Source organism: Dipodomys ordii, unplaced genomic scaffold, assembly GCF_000151885.1.
Source record: "Dipodomys ordii isolate 6190 unplaced genomic scaffold, Dord_2.0 Scaffold158, whole genome shotgun sequence".
NCBI lineage: Eukaryota > Metazoa > Chordata > Mammalia > Rodentia > Heteromyidae > Dipodomys > Dipodomys ordii.
This window is the reverse complement of record NW_012267374.1, coordinates 892717-904519: the sequence shown is the minus strand read 5'-3', so window position 1 is coordinate 904519 and position 11803 is coordinate 892717. Positions and strand designations below refer to the sequence as shown.

The 11803-nt window shown below is 37.6% G+C and overlaps 1 protein-coding gene across 3 annotated transcripts in view; it reads left to right on the top strand.

The window, feature by feature from the left end:
• The window catches only part of Snx14 (sorting nexin 14), a 58327-nt gene that overhangs the window by 2450 nt on the left and 44074 nt on the right, over positions 1 to 11803 (top strand). For all 3 annotated transcript variants that reach the window (XM_013032870.1, XM_013032869.1, XM_013032868.1), the window contains exons 4-6: positions 4341 to 4384; positions 5793 to 5880; positions 10398 to 10482. In XM_013032870.1, coding sequence (XP_012888324.1) covers positions 4341 to 4384; positions 5793 to 5880; positions 10398 to 10482 — 217 coding nt within the window. The remainder of the gene's footprint in view (positions 1 to 4340; positions 4385 to 5792; positions 5881 to 10397; positions 10483 to 11803) is intronic.

The window sequence follows — 11803 nt, the reverse complement described above, 5'->3', positions numbered from 1 at the left end:
AAATGTATATCCTACAGAATTATCCCAGTTTGAACACTAACTTAAGGGTAGAACAGGTATAATTTTAACTAGAAAGCATGTTTCTTTTTTTTTTTCTACTTGGATTTTATGTGCTTGGATTGTTAGTATACATGCTTTTGTAGTTTTATTTCACTTTTTTTTTTTTTTTTGGTTGGTCGTGGGGCTTGAACTGTGGACCTGGGCACTGTCCTTCAGCTCTTCAGCTCAAGGCTAGCACTGTACCACTTGAGCCACAGCACCACTTCCAGCTTTTTCTGCTTATGTGGTACTAAGGAATCGAACCCAGGGCCTCATGTATGGAAGGCAAGCACTCTACCACTGAGCCACCTTCCCAACCCCTTTCACTTTTTGAGGGAGATTATTAGAGTTTGAATTGAGGGCTTCACACTTACTGAACAGGTTCACTCCTTAAAGCCACACACCAAACTCGTTGTTGCAGAGACTTGTCTTTTTTTTTTTTGGTCAGTTGTGGGGCTTGAGTGCTGGGCCTGGGCGCTGTCAGCTCTTCAGCTCAAGGCTAACACTCTACCACTTGAGCCACAGCACTATTTCCAGTTTTCTGGTGGTTTTTTGGAGAGAAGAGTCTCATGGACTTTCCTGCCCGGGCTGGCTTTGAACCGTGATCCTCAGATCTTAGCCTCCTTAGTATCTAGGATTACAGGCATGAGCACGGGCACCTGGCAAGACTTGTCTTTTCTATGCATCTGAGAAAGCAATCAAGTTCTTGACTGTGTGGGGGAGTCTCATTTGTTCCCATTAACAAGCTTGGGTAACATATTTTGTTGGTAGGTGATAACTATATTTTGAAAAAAACAGAATACTAAGCTCAAGAGCAGCATTATGCATTTGAAATTTTTTCTGATATCCTTTATTCACACACACACACACATACACTCTCACACTCACTTTGCTAGAATTTGAATTGAGAGCCTTGTGCTTTTTAGGCAAGCACTTTTATCATTTGAGCCATACCTAAATCCAAGAAATGGTATTTTATAGTAACCATTTATTGATATCCTTATTGCATTTTTAGCTCTGTACTGAGCATATATACATTATTTCATGTAATCTATACCCAGTGTATAAAATGGGTGCTGCTATTGATATTATCAAAAGTAAACAGGAATTTGGAGTGTTTTAATCTTTTTTTGCGTTTGATAGCAGCACTCAAAAACAGTATAGCTGGTTGTAGTGGCTCATAAGTGTACCCCTAGGTACCTTTGAGGTTGAGATTTGAGAGGTTTGCAGTTTGAGGCCAGCCTGGGCAAAGGCTGTAAGACCCCCATCTCAGTCATTAAAATGCTGGGCACAGTGGCAAGTATCTGTCATCCTAGCTACACAGGAAGTATAAATAGAAGTATGCTGGCCAGGGCATAAATTCAAGACCTTTTTTGAAAATTAATAAAATACAGAAAGGTCAAGGTTGTTACTTAAGTAGTAGAGCACAGGGGCTGAGAAGGTGGCTCAGTGGTAGAGTGCTTGCCTTGCATGCATGAGGCCCTGGGTTTGATTCCTCAGCAACCCATAAGCAGAAATAGCCAGAAGTGGCGCTTTGGCTCAAGTAGAGTGCTAGCCTTGAGCTGAAGAGCCGGGTGACAGTGCCCAGGCCCAGAGTTCAGGCCCCATGACTGGCAAAAAAAAAGAAAAAGAAAAAGATGTAGATCACTTACCTAGCAAGTGCTAGGCCCTTAGTTAAAATCCTAGTTCTGCAACAAACAAAATATTCTCTCCCAACCCTATGGTTTTATGTAGAGCTTTAGAAATCAAAAGACTTTGAAGGTTATGCCGATAGAGTTTAGATTTAATTGATTGATCTAGAAGCGAATGGTTTTCAAATGGTATAATTAGTGCTTTAGATGTGGCTCACAGGATGCTGTGGGAGATGGAAAGGAAGTAAGTGGTCACAGTTGCAGAGCTCTTCAAAATCAGTGCAGCTCCTTTTCTTTCATGTGTTGTGCTTTGATACGTTGAGGGTTTTGTATGAGGGAGTAATATGCTCAAGTACACATTTTAGATTACTCTAGTGCCTTTTGGAGGAGAGCAAGCTGGAAGCAGTTAGACTAATTCAGAGGCTTTTGCTTCAATAGGAAGGGACACAAGATGAGGACAAGAAGAGCTGCTCAGAAAGTGAATTCAGACCAGGTGCCAGTGGCTCATGCCTGTAATCCTAGTGATTTAGAAGGCTGGGATTTGAGTATTGTGGAAGCTGTAAGGTCTGTACAAGGATACCTCTCTACCTCTTGGCTAAGTTTCCACCCAGTATCTGTGTTACCTAGGTAACTGCCAGACCTTGAAGTAGTCACCGCCTCCTGCTAGTTCACATCCTGGGCCATCTCTGATCACATGCCTCCCATCTGACCATTGGAGGGTCCTAGGCCCTGAGGTCACATCCGCATCCAGTGTGGCCACACCTTTCCCCCACCTGGCCACACCTCTTCTTGTCCCTGACCTAGGTAAATACTGGCACAGGGGTGGGTCTCCCCTTCGGGCCATGCCTCTCCTCTCCACAATGTCCCTGTGCAGACCTTACAGAAGCCAGCTCTGTTGGGAAAGTCTGTGACCCTCTTGTCTCCAATTAAACTCCTAAAATGCTGGAAGTGGAGCTGTGGCTATAGTGTAGAGTGCTAGCCTTGAACAACAAGAAAAAGCTCAGTACCCAGGCCCTGAGTTCCAGTCCGAGGAGCTGCACCAAAAATAAACAACAACAACAAAAGGAAATTCAGTAGAATTTGATGATTGATTGCATGTTGGAAAAAATATTTAAAGATAACTTCTTAATGTCCCTATTCTAAATCTTATTATCTATATATAAGTATTGCTTTTTCCAATTAATATAATTAATGCTTAACTCTTATAGTTAAAAAAATCCAAATGACTGTTGCTTTTATATTGAAATTAATGAATTCACATACTTTGTTACTGTGGCCAAAGAACGCACGTAGTCTACTTTGGTAAATGTACTGCTGATATATATTGTTACAATTTGTCTTCTAGTTACTATCCTTTCATTAAAACTCATCAATCACTGACAATTTCTTTTTGATGGGCCTGGGGCGCTGTCCCTAAGCTTTTGCACAAGGCTGTCACTCTACCACTTGAGCCACAGCACTACTTCTGGCTTTTTCTGTGATTAATTAGAGATAAAAGTCTCATGGATTTTCCTGCAAAGGATGGCTTTGAACCGTGATCATCAGATCTCAGCCTCCTGAGTAGCTAGATTACAGGTGTGAGCCACTGGAGCCTAGCTTCTGACAACTAATTTTGATCTCTTATGTAACTCTTAGTTGTTTCTACTTTCTTTTTTCCCCCTGGCAGTACTTGGGTTTGAACTTAGGGTATCATGCTTGCTAGGCAGACTCAGGTCACTTGACTTTTTTGCTTTAGTTTTTGGGTAGGATCTTGTGTTTTGTGCCTAGGCCAACCTTGGACCTCAGTTCTCTAATCTGTGGCCTCCCATTGTAGCTGTACATGTATGCTTACCCATTGCTTGAGTTCTCATTAAATTTTTGCCCAATGTAGCCCTCCTCCTGAGTAGCTTGGATTATAAGCATGAGCTACCACTCCTGGCCTGCTTCTATATCTTATTTAAGAATACAGACACAGAGAAAGGAATGTAAAAAAAAAACAAACCAAAACAAAAAGCTCTTCACCTGTTATTTACCTTTCCAAAGAACTGTTTTTGGTACAGGGAAGTTTTAGTATCAAGAGTACTATGGGGGGTGGTCAGGGGGGAAGAGGAGATGGGAAGGGATGGGAAGGGGAAACAAAGGAGGAGGCAACAATGCTTGATAAGAAATGTACTCATTACCTTGCTCATGTAATTGTAATCCATCTGTGCATATTTTCAAAATTAAAAAAAAATGAAGTAATAAAGTAAAAAAAAAAAAACTTTAGGGGCTGGGAAGGTGGCTGAATGGTAGAGTGCTTGCCTTGCATGCATGAGGCCCTGGGTTTGATTCCTCAGCACCACATAAACAGAAAAAACTAGAAGTGGTGCTGTAGCTCAAGTGGTAGAGCGCTAGCCAGCCCTGAGCTGAAGAGCTGAGAGGCAGAGTTCAGGCCCCACGACCAACAACAACAAAAAAACACTGTAAACATTTTGTTTAATTATAGGAATATTTCGTTTTATGATTTTCCAAGTATTTTCTCAAATGTTGAAATATATATTATGACAAAATATAATAGCATGTCTCTATGTATATGTATATGTGTGTGTTAACAAAGACCAATTTTAGTATTACATTTAGTGTTTATTATATGTTACTAAGTAATTTTCCCAGAACTAATTTTGTTTTTCCTTAAAAATTATTTTTATGCAGGTTCTTGAATTAGTGTTGGAAAACTTTGTTTATCCATGGTACAGGTATGTTCTTTGAATGAGGTCTTTTTTCTTTAATGTAGTGATTAATACTAAGTATGCTAATAATGTGTTTTCAGTTTAAGTCAGAATTTCTCAACTTGTGACAGCTTAGGCCAGATCTTAGATGTCAGCTGTATAATCCTCCTCCTCTTCTTACCTTCATTCTAACTACAAAGAATATTTTCAGAGATTACCAAATATTACCTGGAAGACATAATTGACTACAGTTAAGAATCATTGATAAGCTGGGCACTGGTGGCTCATGTCTGTAATCCTAGCTACTCTGGAGGCTGAGATCTGAGGATCATGGTTCAAAGCCAGCCTGGGTAGGAAAGCATCCGTGAGAGAAAAAGCTTAGTAAGAACATAAGACCTGGAGATGAAGCCCCAAAATCCTAATAAAAAACAGCTATTGATGAGCTGGTCATAGTGACACATGCCTGCAACCCTTGCAGTTAGAATGCTGAGTCAGGAAGATACGGAGAGTTGAAAGTCAATCTGACCTTTGTAATGAGAACTTGAGACACACAAAAAAATAGTTTTATTTTGGTATAGTTTTCACATTTGAAACAATTGTATTTTGGTGGGGGATAATCTAAATCAAGTGTTTTGTTCAATTGAAAGATAATTGCAGTAGATTCTGTGGAAATTTAATATTTTTCCTCCCATGTAACTGGTTTTGGTGTACACAGAACACAATGGGCATGTACCTTTCAGGACATAAAAAATGCTCAAGAAGCTGGGTATCTGTCAGCGGTTTGTGCCTGTAATCCTAGCTACTCAGGAGGCTGAGATCTGAGGGTCATGGTTCAAAGCCAGCCCATAAATCTCTATAACATCTGCCCCAATTTTATATTAATTCAGTATAATTCAGTATAATAATTCAGTATAATTTCTAATTAAAAGCATGTTAGTATTTGAGTTAAATCTAGAGTGTGTTAGGAAAATGTCTTAATTTTGCTAGAGACATCAAGCATTTCAGGAAAATGAAAAGTACTTCCTCAGACAAAGTTTGTTAGAATTTTAGTTTAAAACTACCTTAACATCTTATGTTCTTTTTTTTTTATTGTGAAAATACTGTACAGAGGGGTTACAATGACATGGGCAATCTTATATTCTTTTGTTTCTTCAATATTCATTGTTTTTTTCTTTGATGCTTAGAAAATGGTCTTAGATGTTAAACCTGTACATGTATATGTTAGCAAGGAAAGATGTGCTATAACTTAGTTAATGGTGATCACAACTTGCTGCTAGAATCACATTTTTTCTATTCTATAATAAAATGTATTATTTGTGAATAAAATGAACAATTAAGTAATTAAGAAAAAGGAAATTTTATTCTTTCTTTGGGTTTCAAGAAGATAAATCAGTATCTTTTCAAACTTCTGAATGTTTGCTTTTCTCCATTGAAGGGATGTGACAGATGATGAGTCCTTTGTTGATGAACTGAGAATAACATTACGATTTTTTGCATCTGTTTTAATACGAAGGATTCACAAGGTATACATTTGTAATGAGAAATTTGGGACTTAGGGCATTATGGATTGATTATTCTAAATATTCTTTTTCTTTGTTTTTAGATTAAAAGATTAATGAATTATTTCTGATCCATTGGTCATTTATGTTTTCTTTATTTTTTATTTTTTTATTTTTTATTTTATTTTATTTTATTTGTGAACATACTATACAGAGGGGTTACAATTACATGGGCAGGATAATGCATACATTTCTTACCAAGCATTGCAGCCTCCTCCTTTGTTTACCCTTCACATCCTTTCCCAGCCTCCCCCCTCCCTTTTATGTTTTCTTTAATACTGGGTTACATTGGTTTCTGGAAATCAGAAATGAGAAGACAACTGTAGAGGAAATTCCTGTTTAAATTAGATGAATTTAAAGAGTAAATAGGCAGTGGTTATGATCTATTTTTTAAAGCTTTTTTTAGGGGGCCATATTTTGTGTTTGTGTTTTGGCTGATATATATTTGTTTGCTATATAGACACACTATGTCTGCCACTTTTTTAGCTCAGTAAGATAAATGTTTTGACAATATGTGTCAGCCATTAATAAAGATTAATTTTGGCTACATGATTCCATAGCCACTTGAAAAATAAAACAATCAGCAAATTGTTTTTAATATATGTTGCTATAATATTTTATCTATCTAATTGGGAAAGATAAGAAAGAATATTAATGTATACTAATAATGGTGAGAAGTTTGCAAAACAAATGCAAATCCAAATTTGTGTTCCTTACATTAAGGGTGGTTTCTTCCTTTTCTCAAAATTTGAGGTCCTGGGAACTGAACCCAAGACCATGCATGTGCTAAAACAGTGTCTTTCAGTCTATTCTTGCAGTCTAATCTGTCCTGAGTTTGAGATCCCTAGTGCTTGAGATGCTTTATATCTCTCATATTGGGATTACATACATGCACCACCGTGCCCAACTAAATTTAGTAATCTTTATTAAGAGTTACAGACATCTGTACTTCCAAATTTAACTCAATTTTACAATATATTTTAAGGAAATAAAAAATGTATTTGTTTTTATTTATTTACTTATTTATTTTTGGGGTCTGGTCGTGGGGCCTGAACTCTGGGCCTGGGCGCTATCCCTCAGCTCTTCAGCTCAAGACTAGAGCTCTACCACTTGAGCCACAGTGCCATTTCCGGCTTTTTTCTTTTTGCTTATGTAGTGCTGAGGAATTGACCCCAGGGCCTCATGCATGCAAGGCAAGCGCTCTACCACTGAGCCACCTTCCCAGCCCCTAAAAAGTGTATTTGTAATTAAGGAAGTAGATGTACATAAAAATGTATAAAGATTTACTGCAGTTTACTTTGTAGTAGGGAGAAGAAAAATTAATTTCCAGTGATTGAATTATTGTTGGATAAATAAAACACATCTAAACTACACAGCGAGGAAAAATCATTTTGTGTAGTAATGTTTATTTACAAAAGAAAATACTTTTTTTTGTCAGTAATGGGACTTGAATACAGGGTCTAAGTGCTGTCTCTGAGCTCTTTTTGCTCAAGGCTAGTGCTCATTCTTCTGATTTTCTAGTAGTTAATTGGAGCTAAGAGTCTCACAGACTTTCCTGCCTGGGCTGGCTTCAAACCATGATCCTCAGATTTAAGCCTCCTGAGTAGCCAGCATTACAAGGCATGAGCCACTAGCTCCAGGCTGAAAATCTTTTTTTTTTTTTTAATTAAGTAGTTGTAGGAAGAGGTTGACATTCCATAGTATGTTATAAGTACAAAACTTTGTGATCAGTGTCACCCTTTCTATTCTTCTCTCCCATTTTCACCCTCAGGTTATAGGAAAATATCTTAAATAACAAATAGAATAGCTTTTATGCTTGCTAATATGTATTTAAGGATATATATCCTTATCACTTTTTTTGAGTGCCAGTTCTGGGGTTTGAGGTCAGAGCCTGGGTGCTGTCTTAACTTTTGTGCTCAAAGCTAGCACTCTACCACTTGAGCCACAGTACCACTTGTGGCTTTTTTTTTTGGGTGGTGGTGGTGGGAAAGTGGAAGAAAAATGAGGGAGGGGGTAACAATGTTTGACAAGAAACCTACTCATTACCCTACTTACGTAACTGTAACCCCTTTGTACATCACCTTGACAATAAAATTTAAAAAGTGTTAGCAAGCATGTATATTACTCATTATATGCTCAATAAACATTTAGACTTCAAAAAATTGAAGATAGGACTCTCATGGCCTTTCCTGACCCCACTGGCTTGGAACTGAGATCCTTAGATCTCAGCCAACTAAGTAGATAGGATTATAGGCATGAGCCACTGCCCCACAGCTACCTTATCACTCTTAATGGTTATTATAGTGATGGACTCGTATTGAATTTCGGTTCTTTTTGTGCATGTCTTTGTTTACCATGTTTTTTTTTCTTTGCATTTGATTTCAGTTTTTTTGTTTTTGCTTTTGCGACACAATCATTTACGATGTAGTCCAGGCTGGTCTGATGATTACAGTTCTCTTGCCTCAATCCTTCTCAGGGCTGAATTTAACCTTTATTTTGGATGTACCTGGGGAGTGACCCCTGGGCTATATACTTGCTAGGCAGGTGTTCTCAGCCTGAGTGCTGAGATGATAAGTGTAGGTGTACATTTTTTTATTTTTTTCTTTTTTGGTTGGTCATGGGGCTTGATTTCTGGGCCTGGGCACTGTCCCTCAGCTCTTGAGGCCAGTGCTCTACCACTTGAGCCATAACACCACTTCCGGTTAATTGGAGATGAGTCTCACGGACTTTCCCGCCTGGGCTGGCTTTGAACTGTGATCCTCAGATCTCAGCCTCCTGAGTAGCTAGGATTATAGGTGTGAGCCACCAGTGCCTGGCCACATTTTTTTAAAATGGTAAATATTAATCTTTTGTTTAAGTGGTAAGAAAACTTTGCAGAGCTTTATTGAGTGAATAAGACAAACTGACAAGCCAGAAAGCAAGACAGGGGCTCTATAACAGAGTATGGGTGTTCTCGAAGGGAGAGAGATCAATCATGTTTTAATAAATGGTTCTCGAGGGGCACCTATGATTCACGACTATAATCCAAAGTACTCAGGAGGCTGAGATCCAAGAATTAAAGTTCAAAGCCAGACTGGTAGGATGGTCTGTGAGGCTCTTATCTCCATTTAAGCACCAAAAAGCCAGAAATAGAGCTCTGGTTTAAGTAGTAGAGTTCTGTCCTTAGCACAAAAGCTCAGGGACAGTGCCTCTGCCAGAGGTCTAGCAGGACCAGCTCAAACAAAAAAAAAAAGGCTCTGGAAACAATTGTTTTAAAGTAAATTGAATGTAATAAACAATTGTAAAGAAATAGGAGATGGTTAATGATACATTTAAATTACAACTTGAAATGTTATTCTCTTTCCAATGAATTAACAATGAGTATTATAAAATTAACATTGAGTATTGAGTTTGAGATAGCCTAGTGGATTCAAAATAATAGCACTTCTTACTTGGAGTATGACATATACACACATATTTATACATGTCTGTGTAAATAACTATACATATATGTTCCTTTTTGTGCCTGTCCTGAGGCTTGAACTCAGGGTCTAAGCACTGTCCCTGAGCTTTTTCTCTCAAGGCTAATGCTCTACCACTTCAGTCACATCTGCACTTCCAATTTTTTTTTTGTACTTAATGGGGAGTCTCATGGAATTTCCTGCCTAGGCTGGCTTTGAACTGTGATCCTCAATCTCAGCCTCTTGAGTAGCTAGGATTATAGTTGTGAACCACCAGCCCCTGGTCTCCCTCTTTTTTTAATGAATTTTTTTTTTCCTGTTTGTTTTTTGCCAGTCCTGGGGCTTGATCTCTGTCTGGGCACTGTCCCTTAGCTTCTTTTGCTTGAAGCTAGCCCTCTACAACTTGAGCAACAGTGCCACTTCTGGCTTTTTCTATTTATGTGGTACTAAGGAATTGAACTTAGGTCTTCATGCATGCTAGGCGAGCACTCTACCGTTAAGCCACATTCCCAGCCCCAAATGACAGGTTTGAGTTATAATTTACATGTTATATAATTCACCCATTTGGAACATGTTAATTTTTATTTTTAGCATATTTTCATAATGTGGCAAAGAAACTATATAATATTGTAGTTAGTATGACTTTTAAGTTGCACGTAGGAAATATTCAGAATACCTGTAGTTAAAAAAGTTTCATTACAAGTTGACAATTTATAATCATGTATATTTATAGGATATAAAATGTTATAATAGATTAATGCAATGTTAGATAGTTAAATGAAACTAGTTGGCATACACATCGTCTCAGATTCTTTAGCATTTTTGTGATGAAAATATTTGAAATTTACTCTTAGCAATTTTAACTCATCTACTATTGAGTATATTCATCATACTGTGAAATGGTCTCAAAAATGCCCCTACTATATTCTTCATAACTCTTAATTTTTAAGATGTGTTCCAGTATCTTAAATATAGTGTTCTTGCCATTGCAACTTCATGATAATTATTTCTATAGTTTCATTTTCATGTTGAATTTTCTAGGTGGATATTCCATCTATTATAACCAAGAAATTATTAAAAGCAGCAATGAAGCATATAGAAGTGATAGTTAAAGCCAGACAGAAAGGTAATCCAGTTTTCCATCATAGTATGAGTGATGTTGTTTTTATATTCAGCTTTCACTTGAAGTATCTGATGTTGACACATCAACTGCTAAATGCATAAATGCTTTGAGAATATGCATTAAAATGAAATTCTTTTCAGTCCTCTGTAACTATGGAGATGTGAAAACTCCGGTTCTCCAAAAATTAAAATACAATTAAACTTTTCGATATATTATTGGTGAATGTCTTTATCTGAATGATAGTTTGTTCCTCTGAGGCATCTCTTGCATCTCTTTCTCCTTTCTCTTTGGTGATTTTAACATTTTTGAACTGTTCTAGTCCATGTTAATTTCTACATACCAAAATTCTCATGTTAATTCTCTAGTAAGAGTTATAATTGTTATTGCAGTTATAGACCTTAGGACTGACAGTATTTACACAAAACATGTGCTTAGTGAAAGAGTTTTCTGATTAAATGAAATCTGTTCCTTTTTAACGGAATTACTTTTGTGTTCTATACTTCTGTTAAACTGAGGTTTTTCTTGTGTTAGCATTTGATATGCTTTGTCAGTGCTTTGTGAAATGTGTTCTGTAGAATAAATACTATTGTACAGAGATGATCATTAATGTCTATTGGCTTCCTGTCCAAGAAATTTTTAGTAGGTTCCAAAATCTGTGAGTAGTTCTACAGCAAACAAATAGCTTTAAATTCAGTCTAGTAAGTCCCAAATTCCTTGACCATGGAGCCATTTTTCTTTCCTTTATGATCTCAATTAATCAGAGCAAATTTTGGGAAATTATGCTATAGGTAGAGTTCATGTTAAATTATCTCAAATTACTGGTTTATTTGTCCTTTGGTAATAGTAATTCCTCGGTTATAAGAAACATTTCAAGTTATACTTTATTTTATGTATGCCACGTTCCAGTGGCTCATACCTATAATCCTAGCTACTCAAGAGGCTGATAGCTGAGTATTGCAGTTCAAAGCCAGCCCAGGCAGGAAAGTGTAAGATTCTAACTACTCAAAAACCACAAGTGGAGCTGGGGCTCAAAGTGGTAGAGTGCTAGCCTTGAGCAGAAGAGATCAGGGACAGTGTCCAGGCCCTGAGTTCAGGCCCCACAACTGACAAAAAGAAAAAGAAAACAACAACAACAAAAGCATTGTCTTGTCACTGGCAAAAATACTGGAGAAGTAATATATTTGTTGTCCATCCTGCAAAGGCTACTTTGCCAGCAGAAAAATAGGAAAAATATGGCTGGGCACCAGTGCTCACACCTGTAATCCTAGCTTCTCTGAAGGCTGAGATCTGAGGGTCAAGGTTCAACGCCAGCTCAGGCAGGAAA